Below are 25,296 nucleotides of genomic sequence, written 5' to 3' on the forward strand. Positions count from 1 at the left end.
TTGTGAAGTACACCTGGTGTACTTCACAAAATAGATGGCATCATGAGGGAGGGAAAATGATGACCCACTGGGAATGTGATGAAAGAAATATAAGCTAAAAGAGAAATATAGGCACAACTATTTTCAGGTCTCTCCAGAGATGTTAGATCAGGTTAATGTCCGGGCTCTGGCTGGGCCACTCAAGGACATTCAGAGACTTGTCCCGAAGCCACTCCTGCGTTGTCTTGGCTGTGTGCTTAGGGTCGCTGTACTGTTGGAAGGTGAACCTTCACCCCAATCTGAGGTTCTGAGCGCTCTGGAGCAGGTTTTCATCAAGGATCTCTCTGTACTTTTGCTCCGTTCATCTTTGCCTAAATCCTGACTAGTTTCCCAGTCCTTGCCCCTGAAAAACATCCCCACAGCATGATGCTGCCACCACCTTGCTTCACCATAGGGATGGTGCCAGGTTTCCTGCAGACGTGATGCTTGACATTCAGGCCAAAGAGTTCAATCTCGGTTTCATCAGACCAGAAAACCTTGTTTCTGAGAGTCTTTGGGTGACTTTTGGCAAACTCCAAGCAGGCTGTCATGTGCCTTTTACTGAAAAGTGGCTTCCGCCTGTTAACTCTACCATAAGGGCCTGATTGGTGGGGTGCTGCAGAGATGGTTATCCTTCTGGAAGGTTCTCCCATCTCCACAGAGGAACTCTAGAGCCCTGTCAGAGTGACCATCGGGTTCTTGGTCACCTCCCTGACCAAGGTCCTTCTCTCCTGAATGTTCAGTTTGGCCGGGCGACCAGCTCTAATAAGGGTCTTGGCGGTTCCTAACTTCTTCCATGTAAGAATGGAGGCCACTGTGTTCTTGGGGAACTTCAATGCTGCAGACATTTTTTGGTACCCTTCCCCAGATCTGTGCCTCAACACAATCCTGTCTCGGAGCTCTATGGACAATTCCTTTGACCTCATGGCTTGGTTTTTGCTCTGACATGCACTGTCAACTGTGGGACCTTATATACAGTTGAAGTCGGAAGTTTACATACACTTAGGTTGGAGTCATTAAAACTCATTTTTCAAGCACTCCACAAATTTCTTGTTAACAAACTATGGTTTTGGCAAGTTTGTTAGGACATCTTATAATTCACTGTATCACAATTCCAGTGGGTCAGAATTTGGAAAATGATGGAAAATTTCCGAAAATGATATCATGGCTTTAGAAACTTCTTATAGACTAATTGACATCATTTGAGTCAATTGGAGGTGTACCTGTGGATGTAATTCAAGGCCTACCTTCAATCTCAGTGCCTTTTTGCTTGACATCATGGGAAAATCAAAAGAAATCAGCCAAGACCTCAGAAAAAAAATTGTAGACCTCCACAAGTCTGGTTTCATCCTCGGGAGCAATTTCCAAACGCCTGAAAGTACCACGTTCATCTGTACAAACAATAGTACGCAGGTATAAACACCATGGGACCATGCAGCCGTCATACCGCTCAGGAAGGAGATGCGTTCTGTCTCCTAGAGATGAACCTACTTTGGTGTGAAAAGTGCAAATCAATCCCAGAACAACAGCAAAGGACCTTGTGAAGATGCTGGAGGAAACAGGTACAAAAGTATCTATATCCACAGTAAAGCGAGTCCTGTATCGACATAACCTGAAAGGCCGCTCAGCAAGGAAGAAGCCACTGGTCCAAAACCACCATAAAAAAGCCAGACTACGGTTTGGGGACAAAGATCGTACATTTTGGAGAAATGTCATCTGGTCTGATGAAACAAAAATACAACTGTTTGACCATAATGACCATCGTTATGTTTGGAGGAAATAGGGGGAGGCTTGTAAGGCGAAGATGTGCAGCATCATGTTGTGGGGGTGCTTTGCTGCAGGAGGGACTGGTGTACTTCACAAAATAGATGGCATCATGAGGGAGGGAAAATGATGACCCACTGGGAATGTGATGAAAGAAATATAAGCTAAAATAAATCACTCTACTAATATTCTGACAATTCACATTCTTAAAATAAAGTGGTAATCCTAACTGACCTAAGACAGGGATTTTTTACTAGGATTAAATGTCACGAATTGTGAAAAACTGATTTTAAATGTATTTGGTAAACTTCTGACTTCAATTGTAGATACGTGTGTACCTTTCCAAATCATGTCCAATCAAATGAATTTACCACAGGTGGACTTCAATCAAGTTGTAGAAACATCTCAAGGATGATCAATGGAAACAGGAGGCACCTGAGCTCAATTTCGAGTCTCATATTAAAGGGTCTGAATACTTACATATACACTGCTCAAAAAAATAAAGGGAACACTTAAACAACACAATGTAACTCCAAGTCAATCACACTTCTGTGAAATCAAACTGTCCACTTAGGAAGCAACACTGATTGACAATACATTTCACATGCTGTTGTGCAAATGGAATAGACAAAAGGTGGAAATTATAGGCAATTAGCAAGACACCCCCAATAAAGGAGTGGTTCTGCAGGTGGTGACCACAGACCACTTCTCAGTTCCTATGCTTCCTGGCTGATGTTTTGGTCACTTTTGAATGCTGGCGGTGCTTTCACTCTAGTGGTAGCATGAGACGGAGTCTACAACCCACACAAGTGGCTCAGGTAGTGCAGCTCATCCAGGATGGCACATCAATGCGAGCTGTGGCAAGAAGGTTTGCTGTGTCTGTCAGCGTAGTGTCTAGAGCATGGAGGCGCTACCAGGAGACAGGCCAGTACATCAGGAGACGTGGAGGAGGCCGTAGGAGGGCAACAACCCAGCAGCAGGACCGCTACCTCCGCCTTTGTGCAAGGAGGAGCACTGTCAGAGCCCTGCAAAATGACCTCCAGCAGGCCACAAATGTGCATGTGTCTGCTCAAACGGTCAGAAACAGACTCCATGAGGGTGGTATGAGGGCCCGACGTCCACAGGTGGGGGTTGTGCTTACAGCCCAACACCGTGTAGGACGTTTGGCATTTGCCAGAGAACACCAAGATTGGCAAATTCGCCACTGGCGCCCTGTGCTCTTCACAGATGAAAGCAGGTTCACACTGAGCACATGTGACAGACGTGACAGAGTCTGGAGACGCCGTGGAAAACGTTCTGCTGCCTGCAACATCCTCCAGCATGACCGGTTTGGCGGTGGGTCAGTCATGGTGTGGGGTGGCATTTCTTTGTGGGGCCGCACAGCCCTCCATGTGCTCGCCAGAGGTAGCCTGACTGCCATTAGGTACCGAGATGAGATCCTCAGACCCCTTGTGAGACCATATGCTGACACATGCACATTTGTGGCCTGCTGGAGATCATTTTGCAGGGCTCTGGCAGTGCTCCTCCTTGCACAAAGGCGGAGGTAGCGGTCCTGCTGCTGGGTTGTTGCCCTCCTACGGCCTCCTCCACGTCTCCTGATGTACTGGCCTGTCTCCTGGTAGCGCCTCCATGCTCTGGACACTACGCTGACAGACACAGCAAACCTTCTTGCCACAGCTCGCATTGATGTGCCATCCTGGATGAGCTGCACTACCTGAGCCACTTGTGTGGGTTGTAGACTCCGTCTCATGCTACCACTAGAGTGAAAGCACCGCCAGCATTCAAAAGTGACCAAAACATCAGCCAGGAAGCATAGGAACTGAGAAGTGGTCTGTGGTCACCACCTGCAGAACCACTCCTTTATTGGGGGTGTCTTGCTAATTGCCTATAATTTCCACCTTTTGTCTATTCCATTTGCACGACAGCATGTGAAATTTATTGTCAATCAGTGTTGCTTCCTAAGTGGACAGTTTGATTTCACAGAAGTGTGATTGACTTGGAGTTACATTGTGTTGTTTAAGTGTTCCCTTAATTTTTTTGAGCAGTGTATAAGGTATTTAACATTTCTTCAAAAAAAGTAATTTTGTCATTATGGGGTATTGTGTGTAGATTGCTGAGGAAATGTTTATTTTCAATCATTTTTTATAATTAGACTGTAACGTAACAAAATGTGGAAAAAGTCAAGGGGTCTGAATACTTTCGGAAGGCACTGTAGGTTCACACACACCATAATTCTACAGAAAAATGGGTTTTCTCCTGAATAAATTGATATATTATAGCATGGCTATTCCATTGTCACTTAAATATGCATTCAATCAAGCCTTTGTGGAAGGAGATGCCGCCCCAAAGTCTTACCATGAATCAAGATAATCAGGAAAAACTAAAGCCAATCACTGGGAGATAAATGGATGATTGGAGACACAGAAGTGTGTGTCCTGTAAGAGGTGATACATTTAGCCAGAGTGATATATTGATTGCCTTCTCTCACTTTTGTGCGGTCCACTGTACTCCTCATCATACCCCAAGAGATAACACTGGAGATTGAAACAAAAGGTAAATGTAGCTAATGAAGGATCCATCTCTGATACCTAGTCTTCCAGTTTAGAATGTGGAAATTTGACCAGTAATATGGTTTCTGGGACAGTGTGGGGTAAACACCTTTCTATTCCCCTTCAAAAAACTATTATTTACAATACAGTAGGGTGGTCATTATTTAGTTATTTCATAACCAGAGTAAAGGGAGCAATGTTTTTCCATAATAACGGATACTGCGATGACCACATTCATTCCAATTATTGCTTATGAACAATTGATTATTAAACAAGCCCCAGAAGAGGTGTCATTGATGTATATGGTTCATGACAGCCTGTCTGTCATCGTGTCTCTTCTCCATGTCTATAACTGCAACAGGAGATATTGTGCTGCCATGAACATGATTTCCCTATTCTGTGATGATACAGCAACAGCTGCTGAGCCACATACACGGCTTCTCATTATTCGCAATACTCATTACCTCTTCATCGATCCCCTCTCACAATTTACTGCTCGAGGTTAATCATTGTCCCTTCAAAATGTACAATAAGCATCTTGGGCCACCCGTGCGCATTGAGCCAGCCTTTGATTTACTAGTGCTGAATGTTAAATCAATATTGTGGAGGATATTGTGACTTCTGAGACTCCCCGGTCAGACTTATCAGACCCATGTAATTAGTGGCATCTGGGAAATCAAGAAAGAGACTGAGTCTGTCTGTCAGGGGGGAGAGAAGACAGTCGTGTGGCTACACATTTTCAAACATGTAATGAACAACTTTCTCTACTGTAATGACTGAAAGTAATGCATTAGTGGTGAGAGCGAGTGGGAGCCTGCCTGGGAGGATGTTCATATTGGGTTTTGGTTTCGCCTTATGTAACCAACAGGATCAATCTGTCTCTGAGTGGATTCTGACAGACTTGGTCAGGTACTGAAGGAGGTATAGATGCACTTAGAGCTTACCCACCTGCATCTGATGCTTAAGCTTTTACCTAAAGCCCCCTAGAGAACCTGACACTCCATTTGGCTTCGTCCTCCTGCTAAATGCACAGGCACTTACCGCCTCAAATAGCTGCGAAAGCGATTCTCAGTGAGAGCGAAAATACAACAAATAATGCAAGTTTTACACCCACTGCACACATTCTCCTAAAATGATCCAATGACTAATACAAACAGTCCATTGATGCAGGGAGAGAGGTTTCTCGATCGCGTGGTAAAGACTCATACATAGGAACCCTTTAATAGAAAATGGAGAGTTCAAAACATCACATGTGAATGAGGAGAAACACAGAAATAGCACTGTTAGGAAACATGAGGTAGCTGAACGTGATGGGCTTATATAAGAAAAAGAAAAGGCTCCAACCGAAGCAAGACAAAAGCCAATGCACATGAAACAATGATGTCTTCAGTGCCAGACCAAACATATAGCCACCAGACACTGTATCGTTTTGAGGACAAAATGCAATCAACCACCACCAACAGCAGACCAGCTGCAGAGCAGTCAGAACAGAAGGAGTATTTATATCTGTAATAAAGCCCCTTTGTGGGGAAAACATTCTGATTGGCTGGGCTTGGCTTACAAGTGGGTGGGCCTATGCGCTCACAGGCCCACCAATGGCTGCACACCTGCCCAGTGATGTGAAATCCATAGATTAGGGCCTAATGAGTTTATTTCAATTGACTGATTTCCTTATATGAACTGTAACTCAGCAAAATCCTTGAAATTGCTGCATGTTGCATTTATATTTTTGTTCATTAGAATATTCTAAGTGTGATTCCCCTGCGCTGGCTCTGTGGTTGACTGCTCTACGCTGAATCTTGTTATAGATACCCAGCCTTCCCACTGAGCTCTGTGGGTTCTGCCATTTCCCCATCCTCACCAGTAATTGCATGGTATTTTTAGGTTTGCCAGCGTAGGGCGAATTCACACATTGCTATTTTTTCAATTAGGCACCCCTACATTGATGAGGCTTTTATCAAAGAGGGAGGGTGGCAAGGCTGGATCACCGACACTGTTATAATGTTGATGTAAAATTAGAGTCAAAAGAGAGAAGTTTGAGGCCTGCTTCAGGACTGAGATGGTTATCTACTGTATCAGGATGGAGAAGCTCATGTTGGGTGGTGCCTTGTACATGCCAGACACTTATTTTAGCCATTTTATAAGCCAAACAAATTGCAATTGGTTTAAAGAAAAAGTGCACGTTTATTCTTGACCTGACATTTTTATACTGTATATTTAAAATGAAATGTTCATTAGGATCAGAAAAATTTACTAAATCTCCTTCGTCATGTTACATATTACATATTGAAATAATGAATATGTTACATATTCTAATAAATAGACTTAATTTATAATTCCATGATTAGTAACAAAAATACATTATTGATTTCATTTCACGGTATCGAGAGTCTTTAGCTACGGTACCTCTCACAACGCCAAGGAGACTATGACGAATCTCTCTGGGCAACTGACTGACAACTCCACATGTCCCTAGTTCACTGCTACATAATAAAGCGTTCCTCCATTTCATGACGACAGACCTTGTAGAGAAGAGAGTCTGCCTTTGTTTTTGTTTTTATCACCAAGTCCAATATCAGCCCTGTCTGTTGGTTTAGCTTTAAGCTGCTGTAGACAAGGTTGAGTCCAGTCAGGAAGCCCCAGAAAGGTGGTAGAGAGTCAAGAAGCTGAACATCATGACGACCAGCACCAAACCAATCAGGACCTGCTGGACCCACAGACACTGGTCCAGCTTCTGCTCCAGCCTGGCGTTACACACCATCACACGCATCAGCTGCAGAGGAAAGCATTTGATTACTTCATCTTACTAATTTATTCACTTTTCAGTCTCCCACATCAATTTGACAATACTAAAATGTTTCAGAAAACTACACCATTCACTATAATTATAACCCCATGGCTCTAATTGTGTAAAAAAAGATTATACAAAGAAAGTAAATCAAGTTCAAGTACAGTAAATACATTGGTTAATATGCAGTACCTACAGAAAGTCTACACCCCCCTTGGATTATATATATATATATATGTGTATGTATGTATGTATGTATGTATGTATGTATGTATGTATGTATGTATGTATGTATGAATGAATGTATGTATGTATGCATGTATGTACAGTGGGGCAAAAAAGTATTTAGTCAGCCACCAATTGTGCAAGTTCTCCCACTTAAAAAGATGAGAGAGGCCTGTAATTTTCATCATAGGTACACTTCAACTATGACAGACAAAATGAGAAAAAAAAATCCAGAAAATCACATTGTAGGATTTTTAATGAATTTATTTGCAAATTATGGTGGAAAATAAGTATTTGGTCAATAACAAAAGTTTATCTCAATACTTTGTTATATACCCTTTGTTGGCAATGACAGAGGTCAAACGTTTTCTGTAAGTCTTCACAAGGTTTTCACACACTGTTGCTGGTATTTTGGCCCATTCCTCCATGCAGATCTCCTCTAGAGCAGTGATGTTTTGGGGCTGTTGCTGGGCAACACGGACTTTCAACTCCCTCCAAAGATTTTCTATGGGGTTGAGATCTGGAGACTGGCTAGGCCACTCCAGGACCTTGAAATGCTTCTTACGAAGCCACTCCTTCGTTGCCCGGGCGGTGTGTTTGGGATCATTGTCATGCTGAAAGACCCAGCCACGTTTCATCTTCAATGCCCTTGCTGATGGAAGGAGATTTTCACTCAAAATCTCACGATACATGGCCCCATTAATTCTTTCCTTTACACGGATCAGTCGTCCTGGTCCCTTTGCAGAAAAACAGCCCCAAAGCATGATGTTTCCACCCCCATGCTTCACAGTAGGTATGGTGTTCTTTAGATGCAACTCAGCATTCTTTGTCCTCCAAACACGACGAGTTGAGTTTTTACCAAAAAGTTCTATTTTGGTTTCATCTGACCATATGACATTCTCCCAATCTTCTTCTGGATCATCCAAATGCTCTCTAGCAAACTTCAGACGGGCCTGGACATGTACTGGCTTAAGCAGGGGGACACGTCTGGCACTGCAGGATTTGAGTCCCTGGCGGCGTAGTGTGTTACTGATGGTAGGCTTTGTTACTTTGGTCCCAGCTCTCTGCAGGTCATTCACTAGGTCCCCCCGTGTGGTTCTGGGATTTTTGCTCACCGTTCTTGTGATCATTTTGACCTCACGGGGTGAGATCTTGCGTGGAGCCCCAGATCGAGGGAGATTATCAGTGGTCTTGTATGTCTTCCATTTCCTAATAATTGCTCCTACAGTTGATTTCTTCAAACCAAGCTGCTTACCTATTGCAAATTCAGTCTTCCCAGCCTGGTGCAGGTCTACAATTTTGTTTCTGGTGTCCTTTGACAGCTCTTTGGTCTTGGCCATAGTGGAGTTTGGAGTGTGACTGTTTGAGGTTGTGGACAGGTGTCTTTTATACTGATAACAAGTTCAAACAGGTGCCATTAATACAGGTAACGAGTGGAGGACAGAGGAGCCTCTTAAAGAAGAAGTTACAGGTCTGTGAGAGCCAGAAATCTTGCATATTTGTAGGTGACCAAATACTTATTTTCCACCATAATTTGCAAATAAATTCATTAAAAATCCTACAATGTGATTTTCTGGATTTTTCTTTCTCATTTTGTCTGTCATAGTTGAAGTGTACCTATGATGAAAATTACACAGGCCTCTCTCATCTTTTTAAGTGGGAGAACTTGCACAACTGGTGGCTGACTAAATACTTTTTTGCCCCACTGTATATATATATACTTTACATTATATTGTGTTACAAAGTGAAATTAAAATGGATGTAATTGTCATTTTTTGTCAACGATCTCTACAACATATTCTATAATATCAAAGTGGAAGAAAAATTCTAACATTTAAAGATGAATGAAAAATAAAAAACAAAAATACCTTGATTAGATAAGCATTTACCCCCCCCCGACATGCTGACCACACCGCTCGCGTTACGTGCGTGAGCGTTTCAAAATTAATGTACACATACAATGTTATTCAATCATTTCATCCAAACTGCTCGCGAGTGTCTGCATAACCAGGCATTAAAATAGAACTCCAAGTCCCACCTCTCCCATCTCCTCATTGGTGTTTAGGAGCATATACCCACGTGGGTGATTGGAAGATGAAGTGATGTCCACACTCCAGTCCAGTTGCTGGTGGTAATGCACCTTAAAGTTGGTTGCCAACTACCATATGAAGTCCAAAAGAGAAGAAGCCTTGAGGAGAGATTACTAGAAACAAACTCAGTTTACCCTTTTATCTGTGGATTAATTGTCGGAGTAGAGGACCTTGTGCATTTCAGGTAAAATAACGACCAAATGTTTATATCCCAGGACAAATTAGATAGCAACAGCAAGCTAGTTAAATTGCCATGAATGTTTCATGTGTTTCGACCAGTCCCCAAATTAATATAGTTGGTTCAGAGTTCGTTTGGATATTTCAACCTGCGTGTCCTGATCGTGTCTGGTGTGGATGGACAAAATCAACATGTGTGCGATTTAGTCAGTATATGCTTCATTACATGTTAGAAACACCTTTGGCAGCGATAACAGCTGTAAGTCTCCTGGGGTAAGTCTTAAAATAACTTTTCACACCTGTATTGTGCAATATTTCCCCATTATTATTTTCAAAATTCTTCAAGCTCTGTCAACATGTTGGGGACCATGGCTAGCAGCCATTTTCAATTCATGGCATATATTTAACAGATTTAAGTAAAAACTGTAACTTGGCCACTCACGAACATTCACTGAGCAACTCCAGTGTAGATTTTGCCTTCTGATGTGGGTTATTGTCCTGCTGGAAGGTGAATTCCTCTCCCAGTGTCTGGTGTAAAGCAGACTGAAACAGGTTTTCCTCTAGGATTTTGCCTGTGCTTAGCTCCATCCCGTTTCTTTTCATCCTGAAAAGCTCCCCAGTCCTTAACGATTACAAGCATACCCATAACATGATGCAGCCACCACCATGCTTGAAAATAAGGAGGCAGTTACTCAGTGACGTGTTGGATTTTCCCCAAACATACAGCTCTGCATTTATGCCAAAAAGTTTATTCCTTTGCCGTGTTTTTTGGCAGTATTACTTGTGTCTTGTTGCATGTTTTGGAATATATATTCTATATATTTGAATTCTTCTTTTCACTGTCATTTAGGTTATTATTGTGGAGTCTACACAATAATGATACATCCTCAGTTCTCCCATCACAGCCATTGAACTCTGTAGCTGTTTTAAAGTCACCAATGGCCTCATGTTAAACCTGTGGGGTAGGGGGCAGTATTTTGACATCCGGATGAAAAGTGTGCCCAAAGTAAACTGCCTGTTACTCAGGCAGCTAGGATATGCATATAATTGGTAGATTTAGATGGAAAACACTCTAAAGTTTCTAAAACTGCTAAAATGTTTGTCTGTGATTATAACAGAACTGATATAGCAGGCGAAATCCCGAGGACAAACCAACCCCCCCCAAAATAATTTCAGTTTACCACTATTTTCAATGGCTAGTACTATAATTATAAGCCCAAGTCCTCCCAAATCGCAGTTCCTAGGGCTTCCACTAGATGTCAACAGTCTTTAGAAAGAGTTTCAGGCTGGTTTTTGGAAAAATTGTAGTTTTTCTAGGTGGCTCCCATTTTGGCTGTAGTGTTTCCAAGCGTGTGGAGGAAAGCGCGTTCTTTCTTATTTATCTCCGGTAATGAACATACTATTCTCCGTCTTATATTTGATAGTTTATTTGCGTATTAGGATACCTAAGGTTTGATTATAAACGTTGTTTGACTTGTTTGGAAAAGTTTATTAGTAATGTTTGGGATTCATTTTGTATGCATTTTGATGAAGGGAAACTGAGTGGATTATTGACTGAAGCACGCCAGCTAAACTGAGTTTTTATGGATATAAAGAAAGACATTATCGAACAAAAGGACCATTTGTGATGTAACTGGGACCTTTTGGAGTGCAAACAGAAGAAGATCATCAAAGGTAAGGTATTTTTTATATCGCTATTTCTGACTTTCGTGTCGCACCTGTCTGGTTGAAATATGATTTTCATGTGTTTGTATGCGGGGTGCTGTCCTCAGATAATTGCATGGTTTGCTTTCTCCGTAAAGCCTTGAAATCTGACACGGCGGCTGAATTAACAAGAAGTTAAGCTTTATTTTGATGTATAACACATATATTTTCAAGAATGGTAAATATTTGAATTTAGTATTTTTGAATTTCGCGCTCTGCAATTTCACTGGATGTTGGCCAGGTGGGACGCTACCGTCCCGCGTATCCGTAAGAAGTTTTAACATCCCTGAGCAGTTTCATTCCTGTCCTGCAGCTCAGTTCAGAAGACGACTGCATCTTTGATGTGTCTGGGTGTTTTAATAGATCATCCACAGCATAATTATTAACTTGACCATGCTTAAATATGTATTTAATGTCTGATTTGTTATTGTTACCCATCTACCTTTCACTGCCCTTCTTTATGAGGCTTTTGAAAAGCTCCCTTGTCTTTGTAGTTGAATCTGTGCTTGAAATTCAATACTTGACTGAGGGACCTTACATATGTTGTATGTTTGGGTGACAGGGGAAGACATCCAAAAAACATGTCAACCCCTATAAAGTCCATATGACTTATTATGTAATTTGTTAAGCCAAATTTTACTTCTGAACTAATTTAAGGAGGGTGAATACTTATGCAACAACTATATTTTAGTTAGTACATTTTATTACTAGTCACTTTGACATTACGCAGTATTTTGTGGAGATCAATTCCTTTTTTTTCTTCTTTTTTTTTTTTTTTTTTTACAATTAAATCTATTTCAATCCCACTTTGTAATGCAACAAAATGTGAAAACAGTTCAAGGGGGTGTATATTTTCTATAGGCACTGTATAGGTTAATAAGTTATTGTGGGTGGAGGTGTATATTCCAATCAGAGTTCACCGTTGTGTGCAGGTCTGGGTGGCCATTGGCTCCTCCTTCCACAGGGTTGTCACATCCACTCGGATAGCTCAGAATGGGTTTAGTGCTCTCCAGGACGTGACATCGTAATCTACAGGAAGGACAGGACACAGTCATGTCAGAAAGGGCCGGGGAGAGGGGATTATCAGCCTGCTAGGTCACTGACATTCACTAGCCATGCTGAGGCAATCTGTGATGTACAATGCAAGACCACAATGGGTTAAGTTAATCAAAGTTATCTTGAGGTCATTATAGATTTTGATAGTGGCATATCAAATGACTTCCTGCCCCTTGAATGAACTGGTAATAAAAACATATAAAAAGGTATTCACATATTCCCATTCCCATCCATGATGAGACATTGATGGTGATGTACCTGTGATCCATGATCTTGGTTTTGGGCACGTCCTTCCAGAACTGAGCGAGCTCTGGTGATCCAGCACCAGCGTTCTGCTCCATCTCAGCAGCCATGACCAAGAAGCGGTCCTGCAGAGATGCCTGGTAGCCTGCACAAACACATCCAGGGCACTGGTTCTCTCATTGAACTCTGAATGATATTTAATCTCTGTATATTGTTCAGTTTATGTATCTAGAGTCCTACATATGGATGGGATCACCCCACTGCTGCCAGCATCAAAGTCTCAGATATAGAAGTGAAAGAGCTGACTCATTTACAGATACAGTGAGGGTTCTTATCCACTAGAGCTAAGTGAACAAGATGGAAGCGATAGATGGCAGCTGCTAAACATGTAATTAATGAGTTTCAAAGTTAAAACCCAGAAAGAGAGAAGAAAACCCTCAAACTTTGGAATAGTGCCAGAATTCAAATCTTCAAAAAACCCATGTCTAGTACATCAGAAGCCATGATTGACATGTCCATGCTTAAAGGCCTCGGAACTTCTTATCAGCCAAGTCCCTGCATACCAACTCAATGTTGGTCTCAAGTGATTGAGGTAAAAACATTGACCTTAGAGGTTTCAGCCTTCCAGGAGAGTACTGAGAGTGGCTCAATAAAGTTTATTCACCCTCTGTTAGATTTCTGAAGTCTCGGTTTAGGGGAAGATAAGAGATTATTATTTTATCACTCTTAAAATATGTATGTCGGGCAAAAGAAAGCTGCACTCTGTCAGCACTTCCCAAAATGAATAGACTGGACCTTTTGATTATTCTGAAGTTTCTGCAGGAGCATTTGGAAACATTCAAAGGACGAAGTAGGTAAGAGGAGGAGAGACAGTGCCGAGAGATAAGATCAGTACTCTACCGCCATGTAAAGACACCACTATATCCACAGATGCGCCCGGTTCACAGCTGCTGTTGCTGGGCTTCACTCTGTACTTCTCAGGTGCTGTGGTTCGTACCTGTAGAGGGACACACACACTCAGGTCAGCTTGGAGACTGACAACAACATTGTGTATTTTGTGCAAATGCACACCACTGTGTATCAGACAAACACACACACACACACACAAACACACACACACACCTTGAAGGCCACTTGATTCTTGGACACATTATCGAGGATGATAAGACACTTCCTCTCTGACTCTTTGGTGCCAAAACTCAGCTCCTCTGCTGGACTGGAAGAAAAAAAGAGAAAAGACGTCACATTTTACAGAAGAAACAGCACATGAAGAGAAGGTTGCTAGGACTGAATTTGTGTCTAACTAAATAAATGAATGTATTTTTCTTTAAGCCATTGGCCACAATGGCTATCTGGGTGTTCAAAACAAGCAAATATATCTGTTAAAAGTGGATAGCAACAGCAGCTTGCTTTACAGCGTGCTGTTGTTGTTCCTCTCTGTGGTATCTTAGCTTTATCAATCTTTTTGACTAAGCTTCATGTTGCTTCTGTTAGTTTCTGTTGTTACAAATTTACTAAACAGCTGCTGTACCACCATCTACCTCAATATTATTAGCTAACACATGGCAGATTATGTCCATCTGTGCAGGCATGAGTAAACAAAAAGCCTTGTATCCTACAGAGATGCTGAAACCGGTGTGTGTGTGTGCCATTTATCAGAATTATATTCTTCTCTCAACATAAGGAGAGCCTTGATTGACGTCAACATGTTCTTTAGCATATTTTTAAAGGGGGTTCTTTCCAGAGAAATAGCGCCTGACTATGTTCCTCTCGGCCAAACCCTCAGCCTCTGATGTGCTGTGTCTCCTCCTGACCCATATGGAGCTGTCTGTCAGGCTCCTGGGTACTAGGCTGCCTCTGGGGAACATGGAGAATTACACCACATTATTTTCCAGGTTTAGGGTGAAAACATCTGTGATCTGGCATCAAAGCTGTGAAATCCAGAGCAGCAGCGCAAAAAATCCATGGCCTGAGAAATTAGCCACAAGGTGCTCTGATTCGCTCTTCAACACTCAGCACACCCCATTCACTCAGCACCCCCCCCCCCCCCCCCCGCAAGACTGCTTAAACAGGCTCAGGTTTAAGGGATTATTCTGTAATTGGATAATTCAGCCTCAGTGAACACTTCTCCACACAGCGGTGCTGTGGAATCCTGATGGCCTGCTACAGTACCTACTGAAAACTCAGCGAAATGGCTAACAGGATTCAAATCCCTGTCTAGCGCATATAATCAAATCAAATTCAATTTGTCACATGCGCCGAATACAACAGGTGAAATGCAACCTTACCCTGAAATGCTTACTTACGAGCCCTTAAACAACAATGCAGTTAAGAAAAATATTTACTAAATAAACTAAAGTAAAAATAATAAAAGAGTAACAATAAAATAACAAGGCTGTATACAGGGGTACCGGTACCGAGTCAATGTGTGTGGGTACAGGTTAGTCAAGGTAATTAAGGTAATACGTACACGTAGGTAAGGGTAAAGTGACCATCCATAGATAGATAATAAACAGCGAGTAGAAGCAGTGTAAAAAAATGCAAACAGTCCAGGTAGCCATTTGATTAGCTGTTCAGCTGTCTTATGGTTTGTGGGTAGAAGCTGTTAAGGAGCTTTTGGACCTAGACTTGGTGCTCTGGTACCACCTGCCGTGCAGTAGCAGAGAGAACAGTCTATGACTAGGGTGACTGGAGCCTTTGGCAATTTTTAGGGCCTTCCTCTGACACTGCCTGGTATAGAGGTCCTGGATGGCAGGAAGCTTGGCCCCAGTGATGTACTGGGCCGTACGCACTACCCTCTGTAGCGCCTTGCTGTCGGAGGCCGAGCAGTTGCCATACCAGGCATGATGCAACCAGTCAGAATAGTCTTGATGATGGTGCAGCTCAAAACATTTTTCAGGATCTGGGGACCCATGCCAAATCTTTTCAGTCTCCTGAGGGTGAATTGGTATTGTCGTGCCCTCTTCACGACGGTCTTGGTGTGTTTGGACTATGATAGTTCGTTGGTGATGTGGACACCAAGCAACTTGAAGCTCTCAACCTGCTCCACTACAGCCCCGTCGATGAGAATGGGGGCGTGCTCGGCCCTCCTTTTCCTGTAGTCCACGATCATCTCCTTTGTCTTGATCACATTGAGGGAGAGGTTGTTGTCCTGGCACCACACTGCCAGGTCTCTGACCTCCTCCCTACAGGCTGTCTCATCGTTTTCGGTGATTAGACCTACCACCGTTGTGTCGTCGGCAAACTTAATGGTGTGGAGTCGTGCTTGGTCACGCAATCATGGGTGAATAGGGAGTACAGGAGGGGACTAAGCACACGCCCCTGAGGGGCCCCCGTGTTGAGGATCAGTGTGGCAGATGTGTTGTTGCCTACCCTTACCACCTGGGGACAGCCTGTCAGGAAGTCCAGGATCCAGTTGCAGAGGTAGGTGTTTAGTGCCAGGGTCCTTAGCTTAGTGATGAACTACAAACTACAATGTAGAAAATAGTAAAAACCCTTGAATGAGAAGGTGCCCAAACTTTTGACTGCTACTGTAGGTATTACAGACTCGGCCAGGGACAGGTTGAAAATGTCAGTGAAGACACTTGCCAGTTGGTCAGCACATGCTCGGAGTACATGTCCTGGTAATTCGTCTAGCCCTGCGGTATTGTGAATGTTGAGCTGTTTAAAAGGTTTTACTTACATTGGCCAAGGCATTATCACACAGTCGTCCGGAACAGCTGGTGCTCTCATGCATGCTTCAGTTTTGCTTGCCTCGAAGCCCGCATAGAAGTCATTTAGCTAGTCTGGTAGGCTTGTGTCACTGGGCAGCTGGCGTCTGGGCTTCTCTTTGTAGTCCGTAATAGTTTTTTAGCCCTGCCGCATCCAACCAGTGTCGGAGCCAGTGTAGTAGGATTCAATCTTAGTCCTGTATTTACGCTTTGCCTGTTTGATGGTTCCTCTGAGGGCATAGCGGGACTTCTTATAAGCGTCCAGGTATGAGTCCCACTCCTTGAAAGCAGCAGCTTTACACTTTAGCTCCGTGCAGATGTTGCCTGTAATCCATGGCTTCTGGTTGGGGTATGTACGTAGGTCACTGTGGGAGCAAGGTCATTGAACTTATTGATGAAGCCGGTTGACTGATATGGTATACTCCTCAATGCCATTGGATGAGTCCCGGAACATATTCCAGTCTGTCCTAGCAAAACAGTCCTGTAGCATAGCATCTGCGTCATCTGACCACTTCCGTATTGAGCGAGTCACTGGTACTTCCTGCTTTAGTTTTTGCTTGTAAGCAGGAATCAGAAGGATAGAATTATGGTCAGATTTTTCAAATGGCGGGCGAGGGAGAGCTTTGTACGCGTCTCTGTGTGTGGAGTTTTTTCCCACTCATTGCACATGTACTGTAACATGCTGGTAGAAATGAGGTAAAACTGATTTAAGTTTCCCTGCATTAAAGACCCCGGCCACTAGGAGCGCCACCTCTGGATGAGCATTTTCTTGTTTGCTTATGGCTTTATGCAGTTTGTTGAATGCGGTCTTAGTGCCAGCATCGGTTTGTGGTGGTAAATAGACAGCTACGAAAAATATGGATGAAAACTCTCTCGGTAAATAGTGTGGTCTACAGCTTACCATGAGATACTCTACCTCAGGCGAGCAAAACTTTGAAACTCCCTTAATACTTGATTTCGCACACCAGCTGTTATTGACAAATAGACACAGACCACCACCCCTTGTCTTACCGGACGGAGGCAGCTGTTCTGTCTTGCCGATGCACGGAAAAACCAGCCAACTGTATATTATCTATGTCGTCATTCAGCCATGACTTGGTGGAACTTAAGATTAGTTTTTAAATGTCCCGTTGGTAGGATAGTCTTGAACGGAGCTCATCCAGTTTATTCTACAATGATTGCACATTGACCAATAGGATGGATGGTAGAGGTGGGTTACCCACTCGCCAACAAATTCTCCAAGGCACCCGGACCTGCGTCCCCTGTATTGACGTCTTCTCTTCATGCAAATGACGGGGATTTGGGCCTGGTCGGGTATCTGGAGTATATCCTTTGCATCTGACTCGTTAAAGAAAAAAATCTTTGTCCAGTTCAAGGTGAGTAATAGCTGTTCTGATATCCAGAAGCTATTTTCGGTCATAAGAGACGGTGGAAGAAACATTATGTACAAAATAAGTTACAAACAACGTGAAAAAACACACAAAATAGCACAATTGGTTAGGAGCCCGTAAAACAGCAGCCATCTCCTCTGGCGCCATTCTTTAAAGTCTCTCATTGTACATTCCATAGGGTACGGCTCCTCTAAACCGATTGTTCCAACTTCCTTCCTCTCCACATCCTCCTGTATTTATTCTTTGCCCCAGTAAAGTGTTGAGGAGCACAGCGCTCCCCTAAGCCCAGAATGACTCTCTAGACTCCAAGAAACCTTTTGACAAACATATTCTGAAGATCAAAGCCTCCCCTCTCATGCCCCTCCCCTCTCAGTGCGTTCTGCCTTCCTCGTGGTCTCACTGGAATCAGGACTAACACAGCTCAGAGACATAATTGCATCTAATACGTAGCCCTGAGCTGTCAAATCTCACATCAAAGAGTCAGCTCTCCAAAAAACTGAACTAGACAAAAATGACTAGGGAAAAGAGGAATGATCTGATTTGACATCAAAATAGCCATCAATGGAGGTAGCTCACAAGTACTGTACCTGAAGTCAACCTCAACTTAACAACAGCACCCCATACAGGTCACCTTAAGTCAACAAATTCTTATAAAATGATTAGGAAAGATAAAGTTCTTTCAAATAAAATAGAACACTGAATAATGCCGCTCTATAATCAGCCTCAAGATAAATGATACATCAGCTTCAACACAAAAGAGTACAAATAGGTAACAGAATGACCTTAAACTATGTTTTGCACAAAAGTGTCACCCGATCACTAATGCAACATTCATTTAGCCATCCAATTTGCATGATGGGAACTACTGGCTGCTCCTTGGTCAATATGGGAAGTCATCGTCGGTATGATCAATCAATGAATTCCATTGAATATCACAGCACAGTAATTAACTGCACCAACTGATTTCCACGCAATGCACCATTGATCGCAGGCATCCTTTATTTCTGTTCAGATACTACAAGATCAATCGATCCATCCAGGTGCAAACATATCGATATCTTTCTCTGGGCTTGAGTGTCAAAAACACATTCATCCTAAACTCTACAACCCATTCAAATCCTGCCCATGTGGATATGGATTAGCTACAGTCTAGTCACTGTGCTACCAGTCCTGCTATTCTTTAAGCGTCGAGTGCAGCTGAGAGATGCTGAATTCCAAATCAAACCCTAGTCCCTCCTGACTTTCTAGAAACTCTTGTATATCTGCAACTATTGGATTAACAATATGGTGAAAATTCCACCCAGAAGGCAAGGTGAAAGAATTAACATATTGCTTATACATTTTCAATACTTTCTGAGATACAGGAGTGCCGAGCAAGTAAGGGTTGATTTGATAGTCAGCAAGAGAAGACTAAGAGAGGGCTGCATTGAATACCTGACGTTTAGAAGAGGGCCCTTGAATGTGGTCAGTGGCTTCCTAGCTCCCTTCGTCCGACAGTCTCCTTTGTCGTTGTCATCCAGCTTCAGACTGCTCAGACTCTCCTCAGAGAAATACACCTGAAACAAGACAACAGTTGATCATTCATCAGTTCATCATTCTAAGTGCTTTGTTTGGAGAGGTGTTCTAAAAGATACATATTCTCATAAGTAATCTTTATTCATTTCTAAATAATACTATTAAATGCTTAACTATAGTCATCCAGAAGCGGCGCTCCTAGTGCCAGGGGACTTCAATGCAGGCAAACAAATCCGTTTTACCTCATTTCTACCAGCATGTCACATGTGCAACCAGAGAAGAATATATATACAGTGGGGAGAACAAGTATTTGATACACTGCCGATTTTGCAGGTTTTTTCCTACTTACAAAGCATGTAGAGGTCTGTAATCTTTTATCATAGGTACACTTCAACTGTGAGAGACGGAATCTAAAACAAAAATCCAGAAAATCACATTGTATGATTTTTAAGTAATTAATTTGCATTTTATTGCATGACATAAGTATTTGATCACCTACCAACCAGTAAGAATTCCGGCTCTCACAGACCTGTTAGTTTTTCTTTAAGAAGCCCTCCTGTTCTCCACTCATTACCTGCATTAACTGCACCGGTTTGAACTCGTTTCCTGTATAAAAGACACCTGTCCACACACTCAATCAAACAGACTCCAACCTCTCCACAATGGCCAAGACCAGAGAGCTGTGTAAGGACATCAGGGATACATTGTAGACCTGCACAGGGCTGGGATGGGCTACAGGACAATAGCCAAGCAGCTTGGTGAGAAGGCAACAACTGTTGGCGCAATTATTAGAAAATGGAAGAAGTTCAAGATGACGGTCAATAACCCTCGGTCTGGGGCTCCATGCAAGATCTCACCTCGTGGGGCATCAATGATCATGAGGAAGGTGAGGGATCAGCCCAGAACTACATGGCAGGACCTGGTCAATGACCTGAAGAGAGCTGGGACCACAGTCTCAAAGAAAACCATTAGTAACACACTACGCCATCATGGATTAAAATCCTGCAGCGCACGCAAGGTCCCCCTGCTCAAGCCAGCGCATGTCCAGGCCCGTCTGAAGTTTGCCAATGACCATCTGGATGATCCAGAGGAGGAATGGGAGAAGGTCATGTGGTCTGATGAGACAAAAATAGAGCTTTTTGGTTTAAACTCCACTCGCCGTGTTTGGAGGAAGAAGAAGGATGAGTACAACCCCAAGAACACCATCCCAACCATGAAGCATGGAGGTAGAAACATCATTCTTTGGGGATGCTTTTCTGCAAAGGGGACAGGACGACTGCACCATATTGAGGGGAGGATGGATGGGGCCATGTATCGCGAGATCTTGGCCAACAACCTCCTTCCCTCAGTAAGAGCATTGAAGATGGGTCGTGGCTGGGTCTTCCAGCATGACAACGACCCGAAACACACAGCCAGGGCAACTAAGGAGTGGCTCCGTAAGAAGCATCTCAAGGTCCTGGAGTGGCCTAGCCAGTCTCCAGACCTGAACCAAATAGAAAATCTTTGGAGGGAGCTGAAAGTCCGTATTGCCCAGCGACAGCCCCGAAACCTGAAGGATCTGGAGAAGGTCTGTATGGAGGAGTGGGCCAAAATCCCTGCTGCAGTGTGTGCAAACCTGGTCAAGAACTACAGGAAACGTATGATCTTTGTAATTGCAAACAAAGGTTTCTGTACCAAATATTAAGTTCTGCTTTTCTGATGTATCAAATACTTATGTCATGCAATAAAATGCTAATTAATTACTTAAAAATCATACAATGTGATTTTCTGGATTTTTGTTTTAGATGCCGTCTCTCACAGTTGAAGTGTACCTATGATAAAAATTACAGACCTCTACATGCTTTGTAAGTAGGAAAACCTACAAAATCGGCAGTGATCAAATACTTGTTCTCCCCACTGTATATATATATATATTTTTTTTTTAATAACTCTAGACTACCTTTACTCCACACACAGAGACGCATACAAAGCTCTCCCTCATCCTCCATTTGGCAAATCTGACCATAATTCTATCCTCCCGATTCCTGCTTACAAGCAAAAACTAAAGCAAGAAGTACCAGTGAATCGCTCAATACGGAAGTGGTCAGATGATGCGGATGCTACGCTAGAGGACTGTTTCGCTAGCACAGACTGGAATATGTTCCAGGATTCATCCAATGGCATTGAGGAGTATACCACCTCAGTCACCGGCTTCATCAATAGGTGCATCGACGACGTCGTCCCCACTGTGACCGTACGTACATATCCCAACCAGAAGCCATGGATTACAGGCAACATCCGCACCGAGCTAAAGGCTAGAGTTGCCACTTAAGGAGCGGGACACTAATCCGGACTCTTATAAGAAATACCGCTATGTCCTCAGACGAACCATCAAACAGGCAAAGTGTCAATACAGGACTAAGATTGAATCTTACTACACAGGCTCTGACACTTGTCGGATGTGGCAGGTCTTGAAAACTATTACGGACTACAAAGGGAAACCCAGACGCAAGCTGCCCAATGATGCGAGCCTAACAGACGAGCTAAATGCCTTTGATGCTCGCTTCGAGGTAAGTAACACTGAAGCATGCATGAGAGCACCAGCTGTTCCAGACGACTGTGTGATAACGCTCTCCGTAGCCAATGTGAGCAAGACCTTTAAACAGATCAACATTCACAAAGCCACGAGACCAGACGGATTACCAGGATTTGTACTCAAAGCATGCGCGGACCAACTGGCAAGTGTCTTCACTGACATTTTCAACCTCTCCCTGATCGAGTCTGTAATACCTACATGTTTCAAACAGACCACCATAGTCCCTGAACCCAAGACAGCGAAGATAACCGGCCAAAAAGGACTTCTGCCTTGTAGCACTCAAGTCTGTAGCCATGAAGTGCTTTGAAAGGCTGGTCATGGCTCACATCAACATCATCATGCCGGAAACCCTAGACCCACTCCAATTCGCATACCGCCCAAACAGATCCACAGATGACGCATCTCAATCGCCCTCCACACTGCCCTTTCCCGCCTGGACAAAAGGAACACCTATGTGAGAATGCTGTTCATTGACTACAGCGCAGCCTTCAACACCATAGTGCCCACAAAGTTCATCAATAAGCTAAGAACCATGGGACTAAACACCTGCCTCTACAACTGGATCCTGGACTTCCAGACGGGCTGCCGCCAGATGGTAAGGGTAGGCAACAACATCTGCCACGCTGATCCTCAACACTGGAGCCCCTCAGGGGTGCATGCACAGTACCGTCCTGTACTCGCTGCTCACCCATGACTGCGTAGTCAAGCATGACTCCAACACCATCATTAAGTTTGCCGACCACACAACGATGGTAGGCCTGATCACCGACAATGATGAGACAGCCTACAGGGAGGAGGTCAGAGACCTGGCAGTGTGGTGCCAGCATAACAAACTCTCCCTCAATGTGAGCAAGACAAAAGGAGCTGGTCATGGACTACAGGAAAAGGAGGGACGAACAGGCCCCCATTAACATTGACAGGGCTCAAGTGGAGCGGGTCGAGAGTTAAGTTCCTTGGTGTCCACATCACCAACGAATTATCATGGTCCAAACACACCAAGACAGTTGTGAAGAGGGCACGACAACGCCTTTTCCCCTCAGGAGACTGAAAAGATTTGGCATGGGTCCCCAGGTTCTGAAAAATGTATTGAGCTGCACCATCGAGAGCATCCTGACCGGTTGCAGCACCGTCTAGTATGGCAGCCTCTCGGCCTCCGACCGCAAGGCACTACAGAGGATAGTGTGTACGGCCCAGTACGTCCCTGGGGCCAAGCTTCCTGACAACCAGGACCTATATACTAGGCGTGTCAGAGGAAGGCCCAAAAAATTGTTAAAGAATCCAGTCCCCCAAGTCATACTGTTCTCTCTGCTACCACACGGCAAGAGGTACTGGAGTGCCAAGTCTAGCACCAAAAGGCTCCTTAACAGCTTCTACCCCCAAGCCTTAAGAGTGTTGAACAATTAATCAAATGGCCACCCGGACTCCTGCTACTGGCTGTTTATTATATATGCATTGTCACTTTACAAATTACCTCGACCAATCTGTACCTCCACACATTGACTAGGTACCGGTACCCCCTGTATATAGCCTCGTTATTTTTAGGTAATTTTCTTGGTGTTACTTTTTGATTTGATTATATTTTTGTATTTAATTTTATTTAGTAATTATTTTTTTAAACTATTTATTTAACTGCATTATTGGTTAAGGGCTTTAAGTAAGCATTACACGGTAAGGTCTACCTGTTGATTTCAGCAAATCTGACAATTTTATTTATTTCAAATTATAATCAGTTAAATACATTTTGGGACTGTGTGTGACAGGTCATTTCATTTCCTAAATAAACACATCAATCCCCATGATAACCCCTGAACCTTGTTCACAGTATAGTGAGGCAACAAGAAGAGGAACCCTACAAACACATTTCCTGTGAGAACACATGGTCCCATGACAATGGCTAGTCAGCACTTTCACTTCAATAAACGTAAACCTTCGCCCACATCCAACTTCCTCCCTCATACACCCACCCACACAATGAGTTCACGAGACCACAGAACAGCCGATATAAACACGTGGTTTGTTCAACGTTGGCAGAAAGTTATGGAAAGACAGGTGAAAGGTCAGTTGTGGTGGGACGAGAGTAATTTGGCCTCTATAGTATATTACCAAGGCCAGTCCCACAGCTTGAGTGAGCCAGATGGGAGATAGGGAGAGGGGGAGTGCAGCAGGAGAGAGAAGATGTGATAGGATGGGAGAGTTGGAGGAGAGGTGACTGGGGTGTGCCTGTGATCCGTGTACAAGCACTAATGAGTCAGATGGGGAGTGTGTCTTCTACTGTGATAAGCAACACACACCTCCACCAGACCGCTGCGACACACACAGATGACACAATAAAGACATCAAGAGACACTTGAGCTGCTTCTGAAATGTCTATTTTTATTCAGTGTTCAAATCAAGTGCAATACACAACAAGGATTAATTAGCTACTGTTGAAATGTACATGAGCATAATTGACTGATCTGTTGATTAAATAAAAAATTACAGCATTTCCGTTGATTAAATAGACTATCAAATAATTGCATAAGAGTTACAATCATAACTAAATCAATTGTTAATCAAACAGTGAAAAACAAAATGTTCAGTTTATCATTCTGGTTAATCAAAACCAGGATCAAAATACTATGACCTACCGTTATTGATCACCAGCCCCGAGAGTTAAAATGTATTTTTTACACAACGTTTTCACCAAACATCTTGCAAGGTAAGCTTAAATCTGGTCTGTGTTTGAGCTATATGGGGGATATCAAATTAATCCTTAGGTTGGTAGGAACAAATATAGCCTATTGTCAATGTTATCTGATGATGTATGACTTAATGGCAACATCGAATGTCTACCGAGTGACTATATCTTTGCGCATGAAAGATATGATGAAAACACTTCAATATCCCACGTATGTCCCCCGACACCACCACAATGTTTGAGAGAGGTTGGTGTTGTAGAAATTTCTTTTTTTTAGAGAACAATAACTTTTAGGCACATCCAGTGTGCAAAAACAGTGCAATTACCACATTCGGACACTTTGGAGAGAAGGACACTTGAATGTACCCTGGATACCCCATAACACCACCACAATGTTTGAGTGAGGATGATATGGTAGAAATTGTGTTTTTAGACTGAAAACTTTGCATTTAGGGATTGCAAATATGTAATAGCACTGGTATTATCTAATTTACAGACATATGCCACCGTGGAGAGGTTTAGGGACACTTGGAAACATCCCGAGACCACACCTGACACCACTTACTAAAACATCTGCCCATTTCTAGTGGTTAGGTCTATCAATCCCATATGTTTTCTGATATTGTTCACATGTTGTGGAAGCCACCTGATGCGTTTCCAGTTCTGGGCATCAATAATTCACTTATAGCTTGTCAATGAAAGATCACTTTCAAAATAAAATAACGGTTATTTTGTATGTGCTTGATCTTGTGTTTTCTGAACTATGTAACTACTATATATCTTCTGATCATTTCCTCACAATCTTACAGATTAC

The 25,296-nt window shown here is 43.1% G+C and overlaps 1 protein-coding gene across 1 annotated transcript in view; it reads right to left on the reverse strand.

The window, feature by feature from the left end:
* Positions 1 to 6,495: 6,495 nt before the first annotated feature.
* LOC139538755 (motile sperm domain-containing protein 2-like) overlaps positions 6,496 to 25,296 on the reverse strand; it is a 28,325-nt gene continuing 9,524 nt past the window's right edge. The window contains exons 10-15 of the mRNA XM_071341148.1: positions 19,150 to 19,271; positions 13,737 to 13,830; positions 13,515 to 13,611; positions 12,630 to 12,759; positions 12,236 to 12,344; positions 6,496 to 7,104 (exon numbers count right to left, since the gene is read on the reverse strand). Coding sequence (XP_071197249.1) covers positions 6,961 to 7,104; positions 12,236 to 12,344; positions 12,630 to 12,759; positions 13,515 to 13,611; positions 13,737 to 13,830; positions 19,150 to 19,271 — 696 coding nt within the window. The 3' untranslated portion in view covers positions 6,496 to 6,960. The remainder of the gene's footprint in view (positions 7,105 to 12,235; positions 12,345 to 12,629; positions 12,760 to 13,514; positions 13,612 to 13,736; positions 13,831 to 19,149; positions 19,272 to 25,296) is intronic.

This window comes from Salvelinus alpinus, chromosome 14 (assembly GCF_045679555.1).
Source record: "Salvelinus alpinus chromosome 14, SLU_Salpinus.1, whole genome shotgun sequence".
Lineage (NCBI taxonomy): Eukaryota > Metazoa > Chordata > Actinopteri > Salmoniformes > Salmonidae > Salvelinus > Salvelinus alpinus.